The sequence below is a fragment of the Mirounga leonina genome, unplaced genomic scaffold (genome assembly GCF_011800145.1).
Source record: "Mirounga leonina isolate KUSES-001 unplaced genomic scaffold, KU_Mleo_1.0 Mir_54, whole genome shotgun sequence".
NCBI lineage: Eukaryota > Metazoa > Chordata > Mammalia > Carnivora > Phocidae > Mirounga > Mirounga leonina.
Window position 1 is genome coordinate 10,556,145 of NW_023270812.1, and position 22,452 is coordinate 10,578,596.

General features: G+C 41.8%; 1 protein-coding gene across 7 annotated transcripts in view; it reads left to right on the plus strand.

Annotated features, from left to right (window-relative positions):
- The window catches only part of LOC118001767 (afadin-like), a 100,885-nt gene that overhangs the window by 25,212 nt on the left and 53,221 nt on the right, over positions 1-22,452 (plus strand). For all 7 annotated transcript variants that reach the window (XM_034991901.1, XM_034991904.1, XM_034991907.1 and 4 more), the window contains exons 8-13: positions 7,151-7,245; positions 8,301-8,563; positions 13,965-14,034; positions 17,919-18,037; positions 22,038-22,099; positions 22,222-22,427. In XM_034991901.1, coding sequence (XP_034847792.1) covers positions 7,151-7,245; positions 8,301-8,563; positions 13,965-14,034; positions 17,919-18,037; positions 22,038-22,099; positions 22,222-22,427 — 815 coding nt within the window. The remainder of the gene's footprint in view (positions 1-7,150; positions 7,246-8,300; positions 8,564-13,964; positions 14,035-17,918; positions 18,038-22,037; positions 22,100-22,221; positions 22,428-22,452) is intronic.

Sequence of the window (22,452 nt, forward strand, 5' to 3'; positions counted from 1 at the left end):
TCTTAATTAAGCTAAAGCTGTTGTTCTAAGTTAGCCATGAGGTAGAGAAATACGTTGACATTCCTACAGAAGTGTTTTATTCACGTATCCCAATGTAGCATATGGATGTGAGACCCACACATGTATATGACATTTTATCATTCAGCTAAGCGACATCGTTTTTGTTCATTTGGTTCAAATAGCAGTATGTAACCTGTATTATGAAATGCTGTGAAGAACAGAGCATTGAGCTCTCTTGCTCAGAACTGCTTTTCCTTTTTATTTTTTTGAAGACTTACTTATTTATTTTGGGAGGGAGTGGGGGGTGAGGGGCAGGGAGAGAGAATCCCAAGCAGACTCCCGCTGAGCACGGAGCCTGATGTGGGGCACGATCCCAGGACCCTGAGATCATGACCTGAGTCGACTCATCAGTCAGACTATCAACTGACTGAGCCACCAGCCACCCAGGCGCCCCCAGAAGTGCTTTTAGATAAAGCTCAGTTAATAAGTACAGAAGAAACTGGAAGCCAAAATGTAGATCATCTGTGGTTGCTTGGACAGGAATTAAGTTCTTCTCTTCTTTGATTTATGAGCGTTTATTTTTGTTGGCGAGATGATAACTAATGAGTAGATGAGGTCCTACAATCTTATGGCACAAGTAGGATCTGTCGATACAGGAAAAATGGTATTGGTTTGACTAATAGTCTGTAATTTATAATCAGTGGCAATATGCTGCAGGTGGTAGTTTTTATACTTAATTATGTTTGAGGAGTTTTTTAGATTAATTCGCTGTTTGTGAGGAGTATGTTAGTGTTGCTTTGTCCCTCAGTTCTCCGGCTGAAAAATTCATTTAAACTTTCTCACTGTGGTTTGGAGACATGTCCCCGTATTGCTGTGGGCTGTGGCGTATGTGAGCGCGGGGGGCTGCTCATCTGCGGCAGTAACAGCAACTGAGGGCCAGCCGTTGTGTCGGAACTTAACAAATTTTTAGGATCTTTGGGCACTGGGTCTGCTTTTTAAAATTTTGCATTACATGCTAAAAACTAATGATTGTTTTCTCTAAATCTAACTTTTTGAGGATTTAGGAATATTAGCCTAGAGAGAATTGATAATAGCAGCTGACATAGAATAATTTTCAAATGAATAATGGAGAGGTGGTTTGGATGGGTCGCAGAGACAGGATGAGAATTCAATCCTTCATCTATTTGACAAGTATTTATTGATACTTATGATGTCAGACCCTCCCCGTCCTGGGCCTTTGTGATGGAGCACCAACTGAACAGATTAAACCCGCTGACCTTGGCAACTTCCATTCTAGTGAGAATTGCTATTTTGACTGCTTATTTCATATTTTTAGTTTCCCAGCTAAAAAAATATATAGACGTTTTTGTAGGCGTGGGAAAATAACAGGCCATAGATAAAAATTAATTCTCTAGTACTTTTCACCAAATACCGGGTTAATGCTCGTAACACGTTTCCTCCGTTCGTGGCACTCAGCATTTACTGAGCGGCTGCTTCAGGGAAAGCAGTGAGTACAGAAGTGAAGAGGGGTGTTCCTGCCTTCACGTGACTCCCATACAAGACATCATCGTAACACAGTGTGTGAGGAGTCCCTCCCGAGTACTCTGGGCTGCCAGCCGATAGCCCTGCTTGTGGTTCCACAGCTGTCTGTCCTTCACTCGGCTCCCGCTGGCGCCAGGGTGACCAGTCGGTGGTGGGCCTGGAGGCTGGGCCAGGGTCTTTCTCACACCAAAGCCATGTTCTGTTTACTAGGTCATGCTGTCTTTTTCAGTTTTCATTATTGTTATTATGAGTTGAGCACAGTCAGCATGCTGAATGAAATGGATTTCTTTTTCCATTTACAAGAAAATAATACCGGTAAATGTTGATTTGTCATGAATAGATAAGTGCTGTCCGTGCACTGGACATTACTACCAGCCAAGCAAGTATCCTCCAGGTTGGGCCAAGGTGCAGGAGTTGAAGATGGGAGGTTTTTGAGATGGGGGTGTATGCTTATATTGCCTTTATTGTCTTTTGGAGACTTGGGGGTAAAAAGTCATTTTATTCTTTGGTTTGGTTTTGAATGTGTTCAGCCGCGTTGGGTGGTTGCCTTCTACGTGGTTAACTAACTTGCTCTCCTGCTGCTTGGTGACTCAACTGTCGTCTTGGTGTTTTCCTTAACAGTGTGCATTGGTTTCTAACACACGCTGCCTGGAGCGCTGTTGTCTTGTCCTCACAGCTCCGAAAGCTCTGGGTGAAACGTGCTTTTCATCCTTTGAAAGGGGTCCCACTGCAGCTCACCCTCTCCTGTCTCTCTCCTCCTTCCCTCTTCCGCGTGTTCTGCATGGCCTCTGTCCTGCCGACGCTGCCTTCACCTGGGCCCCGTGCATGTGTCTCTAACCCCAGGGAGAAGGGATCGCTTTGCCTGCTACAACTATCACCCTTACGAAGGTAATGCTATGTTCATACTGCTTTCCTGACTAGAGCACTAACAGAGCCTCTTGGGCAAAATAATGTTAAGTGGCCAGACATTTTATGTATTAGGTTCTTAATTAATACAAGTAACTTTATTCTAAGAAATGTAATGTGCCATCCTTCCTTGGTTGGCATCTTGTCAGCACTCCATGTGCAGCATTCGCTTCATCTCACGGAAGCCGAGTTTGCAGAAATGTCCAGCTCCTTTACTCAGGCAAAGTCTCGAGTGAGAAATTGGACTGAAGGACAGGAGCTGGGTTCCTATCCTTCCCCTCCTTCCCCCAAAAAGGTTAGGAAGAGGGGAGAAGCTGGGGGAGGAAGAGGATGGGGGAGAGTGAGGGTGGTGGGTAAGAATGCACCCAGGACCCAGCGGCAGGTGGGAGGGGCTCCGTGCTCACATACTCAGCTGTAATGCTGATGGGGAAGACGTGTCCCCATCACTGGCATGTGTCTGACAGTATTTGGGAGGGCGAGAGGAAGACTCAGCCGTACACCTGGCATTCACTCATATTGACCATCTTTTTTGTAGGGAACTAATGTATTACATTTTGACCAGGTTTTAGGGTGTTCCTTAGGATTCTCCTTGTTTTCCTGGTTGAAATTTGTTTCTTCTTGTTAGCAAAGATGTACTTTCTTACTTAGAACATTTTTCTCAAATTTGTCTCTGTTTTTGTCATCTTCAGTAGTACAGCTAGTTTTTGGTTTTATGGAAGTACTTTTTTGTTTCTATGTTTTAAATGTTATTTTTTTACATGTTGAATGTAACAGATGCTTTTCCATGCTGTATGAAGTTTACGTAACCACCTTTTAGCATCTTGTATTTGTTTGTTGAATTATCTCCAAACTGATAGTACAGATTTTCATTGGATGTTAACTGAACTTGGAGTTTGGAGTTTTGTTCTTTTTAAACAAATATATAAATAAGTGATATTTATCACCTATTTTGATACTCATATATGCATAGAGTCTAAGACCTGTTTTTATTGTTTTTTAATTCCTGAAAAGGATTCTTTAATGTTTTCATGTGTTTGTTAATTTCATACTGTAAAGTAATGGAAACTAGAGAGAAAATGGCATTTCCTTTTTTTTACTTGGTGTGTATAAAAAATGCATAGAATAAACTCATCAAAACTTTGACCAAAGTGCTTTTAGTTCTCCACTTGTATTTGAGGAGAGCTAGTTTGTTTTTCCGAATAGAGTTTGTGAAAATATGATCTAAACTAAGCTCTGTACTTCATTCAGTAAGCTTCAGAAATTAGTTTCTTAACTGTTATGTAGATTCACTAAACTGTGAGCTCTGTGGGGATGTGAATGTGTGTTCAGTTTCTCCCCCTGCCTGGGACACAGGAAACGCTTGGTCAGCGCTCTTTAAATGATCGAGTCCCTCCCTGTCCCGTAAGTGGCATGGCAAAAACAACACTTACCACCACATACTGACTTCACCCGGGGTTCACCTGGGGAAGCAAGTAGAGGCAAAAGCGGAGTTGGAGGTATAGAATTGTTGTAAAAACAAAAGTACTCTTTAAAAAATGTTCTTATGCTATGTTCATAATGGTCTATTTTCCCTTATATTTAGAATACTAACGAAAACTTGCGGTTATATCTCAAATTTAAAAAAAAAGCAAAAGCAGGAAAACAAGACACAGAACAACGTGAATAGTAATTTAGGGGTACCAGAGTTGGCAAATAAAATTCAAGACACCCAGAAGACATTAGCAGTTTTAGATAGAAAACCAGTTTTTGTGTAAATCGGGTCCCAACGATTGCCCATTTGACTAGATGCCATGTATTTCATTTGTCAACCCTAAAGAGTATTCTAATGTTGGTGCAAAAAAAAAAAAAAGGAGAAAGAAAAATACATGTATTGAGTTGCTTAATTATATATGCGTAAGACAGATTTTAAAGATTTGCTTCTGGGTAGGGAATTAAGGCAGGAAAGGAAGGGTGCTTTTCATTGATTACTTCCTGTGCCTTTTAAATTTCAAACCACATGAATATTTTATATATTTTTAATTCTACATTATGACATGAAGAAAAAACCCAAAACCACTCTGGTAGAAGCAGTGTTGTATGTGGGGGGGTTACTTAGATTTGTCTCTGCTTTTAAAAGTGCTCCAGATTTGTCATCTCTGGGGAAGAAAGGTGTGTAAGTGCTCTTGTTCAGTTGAGGAAGGGGAGAAAATACAAGGTATTGTTTTAGGCAACATTTTTCTGTGTTCATTAATGCCCATGAAATGGTCCTTGTACTCTTAATGAGGAGAAGGGAGTGAGATTTTCCAAAAAGAAAGATGTTGCTTATTTGAAGATCACCTGCCTACATCTCCCCTCACTCCCCAAATCAAACCAGAGACCACTGTATCTAGTACATTCTGTGGCCACCGTTTGGGTTATTCAAAATCTATCCATGAAGGCTTTATCTGTATTTTCTATTGCTGTGAAAGTGTAAGAAAAGAGGGACTGGGAAGGCAGCTTGCCTCTCCCCTGTGTGTGGGGAGGCTTCCAGTGTAGTGACGGGGGGGAGGAAGGAAGGACTGGAGGGGAAGTTTGTATTTCCCCCTTTTTCTTTACACCTGTAAATCTGTTGATCTAGAAGAGTACATAATATCCATTTATTAGTCACAAGATACCTTTCAGAAGCACTCAAAATGCAGAGGAATATTAATGTGAATTTTTTCTTTCACCCCTAAACACGTATTTTTCATATTCTTGTATTTTTAACTTTGTTTTGATTGTTCTTCATCATTTATTTGCTTCTTTTGCTTTCTTTGTAATTCATTTGTGTAGTTTCTCTGTAACCATATTGCTTTATTTTATTTTCTTCATTTTTAGCTACTAATTATTCACTGTTAATAAATCTTTGTTGAATGTGTACTGTGGACCAGACACTACTGAGCGAGCGCCAGAATCAAGAGATTGTTGTTTGTTTGTTTATTTTTTAATCTGGCCGCCAAGGAGCTCAGAGGTGGGGTGGGGGGGCAAGTAAATGGAAATAATCATGGAATAGGGTTAGTGGTCTGAAGATAAAGTAGTCCGGGGTGCTGTGGAGGATGGGAAGAACACAGTGCTTCCTGATTGGGAGTATTTATTGGGACTGCCTGTGGTGTTTAAAGCAAGCAAAATAATCCACATTCCTGGGACGTTTGGACTCAGCAGCTCTAGAAGGGACCGCCCACCTCTGGGAGAAGGCTCAGGTGCTTCTGATGCCTCATTTTGGATCAGGACGTGGAGGTGGAGTTGGAGTTGGGAGTTGAAAGTAAAACTGTTTAAAAAAAATGCTTCCGTCGCCACCACACACGATGAGGATATTCCAGCTGTGAAGCATTGCAGATGATGAACCAGTTTTTTTCATGGATATTAGGCGTTGTGGCTTTTCAAACACAGTTTACTTTCATCCAGACTTGACAGGTTTCAGAAATATTTCAGAAGTGGGAAATGTGATTAGAATGTTATTTTGTGTACTCTACGATTAACAACAATTGTAACAGAATTTTTATATTCATGGTGTGTTTTGTCTGTGAGAGTTCAGACCACACCACAGCTAAGAGATTTTATTTTAGCAGTCTGAAATCCACATACACTCCCAGTGTTTAACTTCTGAAGCTCTCACAGCTTAATTCCTGGTCCCAGTGACCAGAGATTTTAACTGGCAACTGAATAAGTGAATCAGCAAATTATTGGTGCATTAAAGTCGGTCAGGGAGACTCTGCGTGGCCCTTTTAGGACTTTGCACACCCACGCTAGGTTGGCTCTCACAGCTGGGAGATGGGTCATGATTCACTTCACATTAATTCTGTGAGGCATGTTTCCTTGTGTGTTCACAGCTCTGAAATCAGAATAAATCTCTGATTGACATCCTCTGTTAGGTTGAATATAGTAGGTGAGAAGTGAGGAAACATTTGGGTATGGGCGGATGTCTTGGTGCTGGTTCTTCCTCCTTCTCCCCACCCCACGCCATCCCCAGCATACAAATTCATGCACAGGGAAGTTAAACATTTCAGCAGTTCACAGAGGTATACAATGACACAAAAACAAAAAACCCAGTGTCCCTTTCTGCACCCCCCCCCCCGTTCCACTCCACAAAGCTAAGCACTTTTAATGGTAGTTCTTACTGGAACTTACTGTCAGGAATGGGCATTGGAATCACTTGAGATTATTTGGAAGGTATGGGTGTGGGCCTCATCCCCAGAGATTTGGGTCTGAAGGTCTGGATGAGCTATGAGATTGTACATTGAAAACCCCCGTCTGTGATTCTGCTGCACCCCATCAGCCCCTACGGTGCCGGATACTCTACAGGTGGCACGTTTGCTGGGAGAACAGTCTGCTCTGAAGGGAAGGTCCGTGTATCTGCCTCATAGAATTGCTGTTCAGAATCAGTCACAAAAATCCAGGCTGCATGGTGGAGAAGTTGCTTTTTATGTGATAGAAAATGTTGGTTATAGATGATGATGATGTTAACACCTTAAATTAGATTAAACAGAAGCTATGTGTCTATGTCTTAATTTAAATTTTCTATATCCAGTTAATTAAATTGCATGATTTAAATATGGAGAGTTCTTTGAAATGAAATGCTGAGAATTGAGAACTGTTATTTCATTTCTAAGATAACCTTTTGTTCGCTTGCTTTGTTGGCTTGTTTGAAATAACATGACAAGAACATCAGACTTGGCAAATGAAGCTTTGTTCTTCTTTCCCGCAGATGGCTCAGATTCCAGAGATAAGCCCAAGCTTTACCGCCTTCAGTTGAGTGTCACTGAGGTTGGGACAGAAAAGTTCGATGAGAACTCCATCCAGGTGTGCAGGCGAGCCACGGCTCTAGCACCATCTGTCCTTACATCGGGGTAGGAAGAGGCACATGGTACAGGGCCTGCGCACGGCAGCAAATACAGGAATGGACACAGATGAGGGACTTTATTGTTTTATAACTGTGTGCTCTGGGTCCCTTTCCTTTGCCTCAGCACAACCAGAGCAGACTGTGACATTATGTCCACTCTCCACCTCTGGAAACTTGACCTGGTCGTGGAGTTCCTCTGAGACTGTTGGCTTTTCTCCAGAAGGTGGTGATAACTTTGTGGGTCTTTTTCAGGATCGGGGGAGGTAGCCTGCCTCTGGGTCTGATGCCCATAGCAGTGGGCGTTCCCTCGGCTGTAGTTAACGTTGTTAGCCAGATATGGTACTCAGGTACTCAGTGAAAACAGCATAGCATGTTCTTTAAATGAGGAAGGCCAGGGTTCCTTACCTGACTGAACTCAGCTGACCTCCAGCAGACCGCCCTTTCTCTGTGCTGTCATCTCCCAGTTGCAAATGATGGGTCGGGTTATTTAGTGTCATTTTCAGTTCTGACATCCCTTCCTTCAGCACAACAGTAAAACAGATAAATAGAATTTGTAATCCTAATCATCTGTACAGATTTATGCTTAGTTATCTAATGTTTAAGATGACCGTGTGCTTCTCAGTTCAGATTTCTAGTGTGTCTTAAAGCAAGTTACTTGATGCTAAACATAATGTGTTCAATAATTCTGAGACTATTTTGACAGTGTTTATTTACTTTTATACTGTGGGGGGAGGGTTCTACTTAAAAAGCACCAAAAATCTAGTTTAGTTTATTATATTTATCATAGAAGAGGAACTCATGGTTTTAAAATGCTGGGTTTTTGTTTTTATTTTTAAGTAGGTTCCATGCTGGGCGTGGAGCCCAGTGTGGGGCTTGAACTCATGACCTTGAGATCAAGACCTGAGCTGAGATCAAGAGTCAGCCACTTAACCAACTGAGCCACCCAGGTGCCCCAAAAATTCTGTTTTTAAATACCATGTCCTTTGTGATGGAAGTTTCTTTGATTTTATTTTAGCTGTTTGGATCAGGAATTCAGCCCCATCACTGTGACCTCACAAACATGGATGGAGTTGTCACTGTCACGCCAAGAAGCATGGAGGCTGAGACTTACGTGGAGGGACTGCGCATCTCAGAGACAACCATGCTGCAGAGTGGGATGAAAGTGCAGTTTGGGACGTCACACGTGTTCAAGTTTGTGGACCCGAGCCAGGACCACGCTCTGGCAAAGAGATCTGTGGATGCAGGCCTGACCGCCAAGGGTCCCAGACACAAGCCTGGGTAATTGCTGTCCCTCAGCTTTAAGAGTTTAGGGTGGTTTGATTTATGTGTAAAGGAATCTGAATTCGGCATACATGACAGGTGGTTTCATTTTTAAAATTCAAAGTACGGTTTGTTGTTCTTGTTGATTTGGGTTGGTTGCAGAGGAAAGAAGAAGAAAGGGGTCTTGGCTTTATTGTAAAATTGAAGTTGTGGGCTGGTTTTTAAATTAGTTAGGGTTAGGAGTAATGAAACACCCGAGGAACTCTTTTAAGGAATTAAAAATAGTTTAGCTCCACCTAGTGCCTTTCTGAGGACTTGCAGTGTGGGCCTATTACCAGAGAACACAAATCCTTACTGATCATCTAATTAAACTGCTTGACAGGGGAGGGAGTAAGACTTCCTTTTTGGTAATGGTAGTTTTTTAAAAGAATACGCTGTTTAGCCCCTTTGTCATCCAGCTCGCAGGCTGCTAGGGCATGGGTCTTGGGACAGTCGTTGCCACGGCCCTTCCCACACGCTGTGGAAGGCAGCCAGAGAGTCCCCTGAGTACAGAGCAGCTCTCTGCCCCAACAGCACCGTGTACAGAGCGTGTGGGTGGTCTTCTCCCTGCTGCCTGTCCCGTTATTCCGTTCTGTGACCTACCTTTGCTTAGCCACCCAGAGTTGATAACTCTCGGGCAGGTGCGAATTGTTAGTTTCTTCGTGTCGGTCTTTTGCCAGTTTCTCGGCATTGTAAACTCAACTGCGATCTTTCCTGGAGGGTTATTAGGTCATTCTGTATCCATCTTGAATCCTGGCCCAGAAAAGGGATAAAAGGCAGCTAGTACAAGTAAGACTTAGTATCTTTCCCAAGATGACACTTTGTGGATCATCACAAATGTTCCCCTAGGCACATGGGACGTGGGAAATGTCATGGGGTGAGACCTTCTGTTCCCAGCTGCTCACCTCCAGCTCCACGTTTCAGCCAAGGACCCATCCCTCGGTTCCCAAGGAAAACCAATGTGGGCCTTGACTTCTCAAGAAAGCCCATTTCTGCCTGAATAGTCTTCCAGCTTTAAACGGAATGTGTATCTAAACTCATCCTTCCGTTTTGTGTCTTGGAGGACCATTTGTTTTATATTCCCTTTTTAAGGTAGTATTTACTTATGAGCCACGTCCGCATTTCCTGCCCCTCGTCGTGACCTCTGTGTGGCCCCTTTGTTTCAGCCAACAGTTCAGATGGTTTCCATTCTAATCCTCCGTTCTTCTTCAGGCCTGCATCTTTCTTTCGGCACCAGGCAGGGTGACAGGCTGAGGTGTGCCTGTCTGAGAGTCTTACTTGCCACTTACCTGTAGGATGTTTGGCCAAAGAAATCATCGTGTGGAATGGTTTCTTCTGGACTGTTGCACATTGTTTTTCAAGCAGTACCTGCAGTTTTTCCCAATCATACTTCATTCCTGAGTGGTAGATCATACTTACTTTGATGGTATGTGTTGCAGTTGTAGTGATAAGACTGTCCCTGTCCCATCACTACAGTCCTTGAGTTTTGCCCGGCAGGGTTTTCTGGTTTTCTGTATGTGAGGTCCCCCCCCATTTGTTTTTGCCATAATGGCTCCTGCTTTGGAGGCCTGCCCACGGTGTCTGTTTTCATCTTATCTCTGGCCAAAAGCAGAATCATACTAAGAACATGGCCTAGGTTTCTTTGATGGGAATGTGCTATGAAATTTTATGTTTATTATTACATCTTTTCCTTACAAACCTAGTGAAAACTGCTCGGTGGTTGAATATACCAGTACATCCATAAATTAGAAAGAACTTTCATTTTTTTTATAAACACTAATTTTGTTCTGTCGTCAAACTATTATACATATGTCTAGGTAGATAACCCATGTTTTTTTTTTTTTTTTCCCCCCACGGATGTGTGTATGTATGTTTTTTTATTGAGGTATAATTGACATGTGTTAGTTTCAGGTGCAAAGCATAATGATTCAGTATTTATATTTTTGCTAAATGATCACCACAATAAGTCCAGTTACCATCCATCACCATACCTGGGTACTTTTTTTTTCTAGTGATGAGAAGTTGTAAGATTAACTTTCTTACCAACCTTCAGATACGCAGTACAGTATTAGTAACTATAGTTTCCATACCATACATCACATCCCTGTGACTTACATTTACAACTGGAAGTTTTTGACCCACTTTCCCCACCCGCCACCCCTGCCTTTGGCAACTACCAGTCTGTTCTTTGTGTCTATGAGCTGAGGTTTTTTTGTTTTGTTTTAGATTCCATACGTGAGTGAGATAATACAGTATTTGTCTTTCTCTGTCTGGCTTATTTCCCTGAGCACAGTGCTCTCCAGGTCCATCCATATTGTGCAAATGGCAAACTTCCCTTCTTTCTCATGGCTGAATAACATTCCATTTTATATATGTATATAGCTAATATACATTAGTTATATATATAAACAAATATAAATATGCAAGTATATTTGTACAAGTTATATGTATGTAAATGTAAGTAAGTATATATAAATATATAACTAATATATTTTTGATGGGAGTCTTTAGGGTTTCCTATAGGTAATAACCATGTAATCGGCAAATAGTGACAGATTTATTTCTGTTTAGATGCCTCTAATTTCTTTTTCTTGCCTAATTGCTCTGGCTAGGACTTCCAGTACTGTGTTGAATCAAAGTGGTGAGAGTGGGCATCGTTGTCTTGCTCCTGATCTTAGAGGAAAAGCCTTCAGGTCTTCATCATTGAGTATGATGTGGCTGTGGCCATGTCATAAATGGCCTTTATTATATTGAAATACATTCTCTCTATACCCTCTTTGTTGAGAGTTCTTATTGTAAACGGATATTAAATTTTGTCAAATGCTTTTTCTGTATCTGTTGAGTTGATCATGTGATCTTTATCCTTTATTTTGTTAATATGGTGGACCACACTGACCTATGTGTGGATGTTGAACATCCTCGCATCCCTGGAATAAATCCCACTTGATCTTGGCGTGTGATCCCTTTAATTTAATGTTGAATTCAGTTTGCTAATATTTTGTACAAGGTTTTTGGATCTCTGTTCATCAGGGATATTGGCCTGTAATTCTCTTTTCTTGTGCCCTTGTCTGGTTTTGGTATCAGGGTAATGCTGGTCTTGTAAAATTAGTTTGAAAGAGTTCCCTCCTCTTCTAGATTTTGGAGAGTTTGAGAAGGATTGGTATTCATTTTGCTTTGAACATTTGGTCGAATTCACCAGTAAAGCCATCTGGTCCACGACTTTTGTTTGTTGGGTGATTTTTGATTAATGATTCGATCTCCTTGCTAGTAATCTATCTGTTCAGATTCTCTGTCTCATCATGACTCAGTCTTGGTACTTTGTATGTTTCTAGGACTTCATCCATTTCTTCTAGGTTGTCCAGTACCAGTTGTAAAGTCTTCTCTTTTAATTTCTGATTTTATTTTATTTCTTTCTTTCCCTCTAGTAACCTTGGGCTTTGTTCTTTTTTTTCCTGGTTCCTTGAGGGATACATGATGCATGTGTTCTTAATTGCAGATTTCAGGGTCCGTGTCTTCAAATCCTTAGTGAATGGTGGACTAGCAAAGTAGCACAATTTGATGTTGATGGTCAGGGTGGGACTTCTTTTGACGCATTCGTTGCACTCATTCACCTTTTCACGTATGTATTCACCCAGCCTGCATTCGTGGACACCTGTGTCACATGTCACCGTCCTCTGGGCTGACGTGGCCAGGACACGGTTCTTACGCTCAATGGTTATACTTAGATAATGTCATTAAAGTCATAAATAAGTCATTTTGTAATCATTTACATATCCAGAATGTAGTACAAATGGGTCCATGTTAAACTTTAAAGTCTTGTTAGCTTTTGGGGAAAAAGTAAAGAGCTTTGCATGGTGTTGAGTAGATTTGTTATTTTAGGATGATAATCACGTGTGGAGTCAAGAAGGCTTTGGCTGTATTTCGTACATCAGTAACATGGAGTTAGGGATTGGTGCGGTGTGTATGTAGCTTTGATAGATGATGGAGGGAGGTGAGCTGTCGTACTTCTGCTTGCTTTCATTATCAGAGACAAAGTAACTCAACTGAATTTCCCATTCCAACCATTAGAAACCAGGAGAACTTTCTATGTTTTGTGAGTATCTTGGTGACAGAGGGTAGGTGACAAAGTATTTAGCTTTTAGTACAAGCTTTTACTTTCTCAAGTTACTATTTTAAAGTATGATGCTGTTTTTGTATTACAAGATGATTTTATTTTCATAGTGATGCAGTAGGGGAGGAATTTGTACCTGATTTTCTAATTTGAAAAATTGTTTTGAATTTCTGCATCACTTGTGGTTTCATTCTATAGATTGGGCTTAAATACAAGTTTAAAGTTACCACAGTGCTGTGAAACTAGACTATTGTCTTTCAGATAACAAAAGAGATTGTCATTCTTTTTGATTACCTTGGGCAGAAGCCCAGGAAATTTAAGCACTTACCCCATCCTGTTGGTTTCCAGGTGTTTTTAGGGCTCTTTTTCCCCCTTTTTTGGGGCCTCTCTCTTGGTCTGGGATTAATGGATTGTATTTACCTTTATTTGTGCTGAAGAACCATAGCTTGCTTCAGGTTATTGACGCTTCAAAATGAGATTTTGTTTATTCTGAATTTTTCATAATGATGGTTTTAAAAGTTTGGTATTTTTAGATATTCTAAGAAATTGTTTAAAATAGAGTAACTCTTGATCTGATTACTATCATTATACAAAAGTTCCCCATTTCTTTATTATAGCCTAAGTAGTGGTATCCATGAGCTTTTAAAAAAATCATCAGATTGGCTTTGGGAGGATGGCTGCTTCGCTCCCGTGCCTTATCCTCCGATGAACACGGTTGCCTTCCCTGGACCAGCAAGTGGGCTCATGAAACCATAGACATCTGCACTTCATTTATGTGCTGTTATGTGATGAAGCAGCTTGCTTTTTTCTTTTATGGTTCTTTTTAATTTATTATTATTAAAATATAGTCTTAAAAATTATGATCCTGAGAGTATTCAGTATATAGCAGTAAGAAAAGTTCATAAAGTTTTTGTTCTTTAAAGATTTTATTTATTTGAGAGAGAGAGAGTGTGGCAGAGGGAGAGGGGGAAGCAGGTTGCCTGCTGAGCCGGAAACCGGACTTGGGGCTCCATCCCAGGACCCTGGGATCATGACCTAAGCTGAAGGCAGACGCTTAACTGACTGAGCCACCCAGGTGCCCCGAAAAGTTCATAAAGTTTTAACAGCTTTTTTATTCTGTAACTTTATATGCTGAAAATAAAGCGATTTCTTGAGGCTCTTTGAATTGGGATATTTAGCCGTTTCTTTTGTATTATTGAGAAAAAGGATGTCTTATCATTTGAGAGTTATTAATTCTATGTATTTCTTTTTTTTTTTTTATTCTAAAAGAATTGTTCAAGAGACAACTTTTGATTTAGGAGGAGATGTTCATAGTGGAACAGCGTTACCAACAAGCAAGGTAGGTAATTTACATGACCTGATAGGACTGTGTGTGGCATCATAGGACGCCATGGATGAGTCATTGGTAATATACTCGTAGAACTGTTGCGAAGACAGACTTCACAGTGGTCGCTAACTGAGGGTTGTCCTCATCTCTTGTGCTGCCTCTTAGTGATACATAACAGGCCTAAGGCTGGGGAACTGTGCTTTCTCCTCCAAGCAGTGCATCCTAGGCTCATCCTCTGTCTAAGTAGCTCTTCTTGGCCAGGTGACCTCTGAAGAAAACGGACTTCCCTCTCATCCACCTGCCAGCTTACCTTCTCAGGCACTTTGCTTCCACAGTTACCCCTTATCTTGCATGATCAAGGAATTTGTGTCCTCATTTTGGTTATCTATCGCTCAGTAACAAACCACCCCGAAACTTAGTGGACTAAAGTAAAACAGCACCCATTTTATTTACTGACAGTTGTGCAGTTTGGTTTGGACTCACTGGGGCTGTTTATTTGCTGGTCTTGCTGGTGGTGACCTGTGTTGCTGCATTCAGCTTCTGGTGGGTTGGTTGGTGGCCTGGTGGGGCCTCCCCCTCCCTGTCATCTCAGGTTCTCTCCCTGGGACCTCTTGCCCATCTCTCCCCGAGGGCAGCCAGATGTTCTAGTGCCTCACAGAATCGTGGAATTGACAGGCCTTCTTAAGCTTGGGCCAGAGCTGGTGCCCAGCTTTGATTCCCTCACCTTGCATTGGTTAAAGCCAAACACAGGCTTTGCGCAAATTCAGGGAAGGAGCTGCTCCAGGTGCGGCAGGCTGAGGCTGCCATGCAGCCTCAGCCCCGACAGGCGGTAGCACCTCCTGTTCTTAAACACCCATCCTGGGCCCTCCATTGTTGGCCCAGTTTTCTGCTCCTTGAGGAGGAGGTAGTCTCTGCTCTGCGTCCTCTTACTCCCTCTTCTTGCCTTGGCTCCCGTTTGGCTCCTGCCCCTTCATAGGGACTGTGTCTGTCCTGCGCTCTGCTGACATCCCGATTGCCCAGTCCAGTGCTCGTTTCCCTTCGTCGGCCTGAAGATAGGTTAGCACCGTTTACTTGGGGCACTTTCTTATTTCAGCCTCAGGGTGTCGCCCTCCTGATTTCTCCCACCTCGGTGCTCAGTCCTCCTGGGTCTCATCTGTTGGTAGTACCTCCTCCACGTCTTCCTCCACTTAACTTCTCACGTTGGTTTTAGACCTAGGGCTCCGTCTCTCCTGTGTGTACGTGTTCCTGAGGTGATCTTATGCAGTCGGAGAGCTAAAGTACATCTAAATATTGATGACTCTTGACTCTGTCTTTGGCCCTGACCTCTGCAGACCCCAGAGGCTTGCTTGATACAGCTGTGGTGATGTCTAAGACATATTTCAGGTTTAACGTAGCTAAAACAGAACTGATTTTCTTTCTCAAACATCTTTCTTTCGCTGATCCTTCCCCGTCTCAGTAAATGATACCCTCACCCATAGCGTTGTCCCCACAGAAGTCCACCACTGCTTATCCTGGGTTCTTTCCCTTCCCTCAGCCTCTACATTCACTTGTTGGCAAGTTTCGTTTGCCCTTCGTCTGAAATAGTCCACAAGTGCCTGTCTTTCTCTGTTGCCGCCGTGAGTGGTCGGGCAGAGGCTCCAGGTGTCACGTGGCAGGGAATCTGCATGGCTTCTAGTTAGCAACCTTTCCTCTGCTGACCTGGCTTGCCGCTCTTCTCCCAGTGGCCGGGCTGGTGTTCTGAAAATAGGAATTCGATCCTCTTACTGCCCTGCCTTCACAGCCCCTTCTGACCTGGCCCACTTTTCCTCTCGGCTTAGCCTGTGCCGGCCACACTGACCACACACCTCTTTCCCGTCTGAAGGCTCGGGCATGTTTGCTCTTCCTAGAATGTTCTTCCCACTGGTTTTCATGCAGCTAGCCCCTTCCTAATGAGACCTCAGTTTACACATCACCTCCTTGAAGAAACTTCCTTGAGCATCCAGGCATAATTACACCTTACTTTAAATCTCTGTGCCAGCCCATAGTATGCCATCTCCTGTGCCGACTGTGGAATGTGAGCACTGTGCAAGCAGGGACCTCACTTGACGTGTTCATTGCTGTGCTGCTTGTGCTCAGAAAGCGCTCAGGGCAGTGAAGAGCCACAGTAAAGAGCTGTTGAGCGACTGCATGAGCAGATACTCTTGGAACCAAATGTAACTGTCTTCATAAAAAGCTGAGTTTCTTAGGAGCGCCTGGGAGGCTCAGTCGATTGGGTGTCAGCTCCTGTCATGATCTCGGGGTAATGGGATTGAGCCCCGCGTCGGGCTCCACGCTCAGCAGGGTGTCGTCTTGAGGATTCTCTCTCTCTCTCTCTCTCTCTCTCTCTCTCCCCCCCCCCTCTCCCTCTGCCTCTGCCCCTCCCCTCCACGCATGAATGCTTGCGCACGTGCGCGCGCTCTCTCTCTCTCTCTCGTGCTCTCTCTCCAAATTAAATAAAAACTTCTGAAAGTGTATAGTTAAAACAGAAAACTTGGTAAATTAAGAAAAAATGTACAGAAATGAAAATCATTCATCCTCAATTTATAGTTGGCTATTGGTAACATTTTGATGGATCTTTTTCTGAGCTCTTTATGTCGTACATGTGTTCATTAATACACTTTGAAATAATTAAATATCCCCATGCGCACACACACACACCTTTCTGTCCTATGGCCTTTGGCTATGCTTTTGTAATCATTTTATTTGAAAACAGGCTAAAATTATTTTGTAATATGTTAGCTTATAAACATACCATAATTTATCCATTGCCTTCTTATTTTTCATTTATAACAGTTTTTTGTAGTCTGTTGTCATCCATTGACCAAGCATTTTATTTCTGTAAATGTGTTTTATGGAAGTAATCATTGTGTGTGAATATATATATTTACAGACATGGTTGTCAGGACACCCTGTCCTGGTGAACATTTTAAACAATGTAATCATGGATTAGTTCAATGAACTTTGGTGAACAGACAACAAAATGTTACACAACCATTACAGTTCTGTAACATAAAAATATTGTAAGATGTTTACAACATATGAAAAAGAGTATTTATTACAAAGTAGGTTGGATAACCTCATTTATGGAAAATAAGAAAAACCGTAAAGATAAATACAGCCCAAAGTTACTCTCTGGTTGGTAAGACAAGAATGATTTCTATTATCAAGGTCAATTTCTACAAATAAACAAATACAATGAGAAATTTGACATAAAATTTTTGCTACAGTGAATTTCTTTGTATGATTTTATTGATTGTGTTCTGATTATTTTCTTACTAATATAGGTTGCTTATCTGTTTTGTCTGCCTTGGGTTGGTTAGGGATGTGCCCTGCTTGGAAGAGCTTAAATGTACCATACTGGGCCGTATAAGTGTGCCTTTTCTCTGTTGATGAAGGGCAAGAAATAAACCAGTTTCTGTACTCACTTCTTCATTGGGTGCTGAGCTATGATGAGTAGATTTTTAAATCCTTTCTTAACAAGTAAAGCAAAGACCCTGACTTTTCATATTGTACATATTCTCTCAGCTCTCTCCTGAATTAGAACTTTTTGGAGTAGTTCCTGTTTTTACTGTACTGGTTGAGGAACCCTTGTGTATATGTACCACTTCTGCCTGTGTTTTAAAGCCCACGTCTAGCTCTTTGAAAAGCAAAGTGGCTGTGTGTTTTATTGTTCTTTGGAAGACAGTGTGTTTTGGGGCATGCCGCTGTGGACATGGCATCCCCAGCATTGCTGTGCCTTTTTCTTGTCCATGCTCCTCCTCTGCATCCCTCTCCTGCCTTCCCCTGCCTGGCAGCCTTGCATCAGATCTTCACCTGCAAGAGTAAGTGAAAGCCTGGTTGGTTTGCTTGGTTAAATGCTGTGTCTTCCCCTGGCTTAGAGCACCACGAGGCTGGACAGCGACAGGGTGCTGCCCGCCTCCAGCACGGCGGAGCGCGGGATGGTGAAGCCAGTGATCAGAGGAGAATGGCAGCAGGACTACCGCAGGCAAGAAAACAGGTAGGAGGTGGTTCTTTTTTTAATTATGAAAGAAGTGAAAGTATTCCTAGAAAGGGCTTGGGGTAAAGATGATTGAATCTACTGAGGCTTGGCTGACAGTTTTAGAATGCTGTTTTCTTTTCACATCACTGCCCTGGAGAGGGCTTCGTGAGAGTGGTGCTCCTTACCCCAGGGCCGCGGTGCCGTCTGTCCGGTGGAAGTGGGAGGTGCTCTGAGTTAAAAAGGTTTCTGTTTTAAATGTGCTCTTCTGTAAAACGTGGAGAAAGGAAGTTTTTCTAGGATGTTAATATTTGATAATTTTTATATTTAGATAATTTATTCATCATTTCACCCATCCGTATACAAAATCCTTCCATGTTTAAGTACATGAAGCCAAACATGACTTCAGGTGGAGTTTTTAGGATTTAGCGAGTGCCACGTTACTGTGTCTTATGTTCTGCTGAGAAGGGTAGGGGTAAATATCTGTTTCTTCTGCCATTGTTCTTGCCTAGTGTTTTTGAACAGAGAACTTCTGCCTTTTGTTACTTCCTTTTCTTAGGATTTTTAAGTACGTGTTACCTTAATTAGAATTCTACTTCCTTGTGACTTCTTAACATTGTTCAAATATTGAAAAGTGATGTCAGTGCCTCGCACATTGAAGTAACAGGTGATGAGTTCCAAATACTGGTGAGCTTCAGCAGCAGCGTGATGTGGTTCGAGTACTTCTCCAGCAGGTTTCTAAACACAGACAGCAATCGGGCAATAGCGCAGGAGTACCGTATCCTGTACTCTCAGTATCAGCAGTGGAACTGGGGGTGTCCTTCTTTTAGTGCTATTCAGATTTTTGATGAAGCCATTCTAACTGTTCTCTCTCAGATCTGGTAACTGAGGCAGGTGACTGGCCCAAGGTCATGTATCAATTTGGTGACAGGCAGCTGATGTAGTTCTTTAATTTTCCATCTTCCAGTAGAGGGCGCTGTCAGTTATAAGTTTTTAATACCATTTATCACAGTAATTCAGTTTGTAGATTGATATGGGAATCTCGGGTTTTTCCCTTGTTTTTATCCGGCACTTTTGGTTATTATTCAAGATTTTTGTTGGCTGTGTGCATTTTTTTTAGATGTAATAATAAGTCTACTTTCTGTGTCTGTACTTGTTTTTGGTGGTGTATTCTAGAATAAGATATTCCAAATGGTAAACTAGCATCGTAAAGAGTGCCTCTATTCATTTATAAGGTGATTGAGAGCAATGTATCATAGTTCTTAGCCCATAAATATTTGAATGAGTGAATAAATCAAATGGGGGAGAGGAAAGAGCAATTAGGATAATTCTTTTAGGACATGCAAAATTAATCAGTGTGTAAACTATATATATATAGTTGGTAAGTAAATATAGTAGGTTAGTACAATGTCAGATAGCCATCTGATGGTTCATTGTATGTTCGGATTGATTTTATCCTGTGAGTAAAGGTTTTACTACAGGTTTTATTGGAGCTGTAGGTATGTACGACTTTGTTGGTACTACAGCAGTGATGGAAACAGGTGATTCTTCTATTTTTGGTCTTTGTTTTTCACATATACAATGTGGGTGTAAGCAGTGCTTCACTTAATTGGTATATTCATAAAAATCTAAGTTGTCTTAATAAATATGTTTAAAATACTGATTTTAGGGGCGCCTGGGTGGCTCAGTCATTGAGCGTCTGCCTTCGGCTCAGGTCATGATCCCAGGGTCCTGGGATTGAGCCCCACATCGGGCTCCCTGCTCCACGGGAAGCCTGCTTCTCCCTCTCCCACTCCCCCTGCTTGTGTTCCTGCTCTCACTCTCTCTCTCTCTCTGTGTCAAATAAATACAATCTTAAAAAAAAAAATACTGATGTTAGTCAAGGAAAGACATCTTTTTGAATAATGGAGTGCCTTAAGTTCTCACTGACCCTTTTTTTTTTTTTTTTTTGGTGAGAGATTAAATTCCTTATTTTTACCAGATGTGTTAAATTGAGGAAACAATTGGTAACGTTCATCCAGTTTATTGTATAGATAGTAAATTGAAAGTAACTGCTTATCTGCAATTTTGGATGTCTGTAAATATAGGAGTTAAGAGAGACATGTTAACGTAATTGGGCATTTAAATTCTGTTGTTTATAAGAGCCTTTTACACCTGAATTGTTGAGTTAAATCTAAATTGTTTAATCATAGACAGGATAAGAAACTGTGAAGCATATAATTTGATGGAAAGACTTTTCTTTTTCCTTCTCACGATTAAAACAGTTTGAGGTAACTTGCTGTGTTTCTCTTTGTTGCTCCTTCAGTGCCAGGGGAGGTGGGGTGGCGGGATGGGAGCTGCTGGGGACCAGTGACTGGTCTGTGGCCATCGCGGGCTCTTCTCCCTCTCGTCTCCTTTCTTAAAGAAGTTGTCACAGGAGCCCATGTAGTGAATGAGCGGTCACAGCCGTGACTCTAAACCCTGAAATCAGGCAGGTTCGTCACCGTTTATCCAGGATTGGTAGACTTCAGTGTTCCTGCTGAAAATGACTGTCATTTAACTCACAAATTCATAAGCACCGATAAGGCTGTTGACTCGCCCTTCCAGCAGATGTGAAGCTGTGTTTGAATACTGACCTTAGTTTTGTCTGAGCTCAAATTTACCTCAGTAGTTCTTTCATCCCGAAGTAAGTCACTGTAGCCCCACTCTATACTTTCCAGTTAAGTTTGTGGGAAGGCACAACGCATGTTTCTTTGCTTTTGCTGTCAACTTTAATTTTCTTAATCTATTCGAAGACATATTTTGTAAAATTTTTCCTGGTCATCTGTGAAAGCTGAGCTAAATGGTAAAGATTTAAACTCTTTAGGAATCTAATTACTTGCCAGTTTGTTTGGGGTGGGGGGTGACCTACAAATGTTACACATAAAATACAGCTAGTAGCCAAGTAGCTTAGAGTAATGATTAAATTGCTTGAAATTCTAATCGCATGTCTACATGAAAGAGTAGTTAAACTGAACACCATCCATCGAGAACAGTATACATCTAAGGTAAGGAGATCTCAGTTGGATTTGTAATTATTTTACACATTTTAGAAATTCTGTGCTTACTAATGGCTTTCAGATGTTGTTTGACCACAGTACACAACACAGAATCCTGTTGTATATTGTGCCCCAGTGGACACATACCTACATATGTATATATTTATAACTGAAAGAAGAATTTCACGGAGCAGTGAACCATCACACGGAGGGTGATCCACTGTTTGGAGAACTCTTTTATAGAACTAGAAATGTACCTAAACTTTGAGGTACTTTGACCCAGAATACCTGGAAATACATAAACATTAGTACAGTGCTAATTCTTCGAAGTGTCCCGAATACTAGTTGCCCTTGGTTTATATTTCTCGGCAGTGCCTTGTTTTTGTAGTGTCCGGCTAAATGATGAAAGGTGTCTGGAATTGATGTGACTTTAAGAAAAAGTGTGAGTAGGATTACTTCTTCTGAAGGCGGGCTTCCCTGTGAGCATCGAGAAATGGTAATACGGAGTGACTGAAGGGGCCTGCGGGGGTGATCTTCTCTGAGCTCTATCAGAAGCCAAGGGCAGTGTCTGGCTCTTAGGAACTTGTTTGTCATGTGTGAGAGCTCAGTTTCAGGCCCACGGTGGTTTAGTTTTTCTCGGGTCTCCTAGCAGTGGCCTTTCACTGTGACTCGAGCCATTGCTGTAGCAGGTGCATGGCAGCCTGGTCGCCCTACTCCGCACGAAACCTTCATGAATAATAGAGAATCGTGGTCAGATCAGTTCTCAGGATGGAAGCAGATACTTCAGGGAACTGACCTCTGTGAGGAGTACGGATATGATGACTCTCAGTACGCTCGTCTGAATATTTGAACAGTTTCCATGTGAACAGGAGTCATTGGGCTGTGTATTATTTGTAAGAACCATATGGAGACTGTAAAAACAGTTGCCAAAATACGCATAGATTGCTAGTGATGTTGTTAGCCACATGACCTGTTTTTAAGAGATGGCCACTTTTTTCTTTCAGAACTCAGGATGCTCCTGGGCCTGAACTGATATTGCCTGCAAGCATTGAATTCAGGGAAAGTTGTGAGTAACTTCAGATTCCATTGTTAGTGAATTATTTCTTGTTCCATTTTCCTCCATCTGATTTTCATGGGTTTTTTTTGTTCTTTTTTTTCTTTTTCTTCTTTTTTGAAATCTTTTCACAGCTGAAGATTCATTTTTATCTGCCATTATCAATTATACTAATAGCTCTACAGTCCATTTTAAGTTGTCACCTACATATGTATTATATATGGCATGTCGGTATGTATTGTCCTGCCAGTACAGACCGGATGTCAGTCCTACCGAGCGTACTCACAAAGTGATTGCAATAGTCAACAGGATGGTGAGCATGATGGAGGGGGTGATCCAGGTAAGCCACAGCCTGCAGAGCCAGT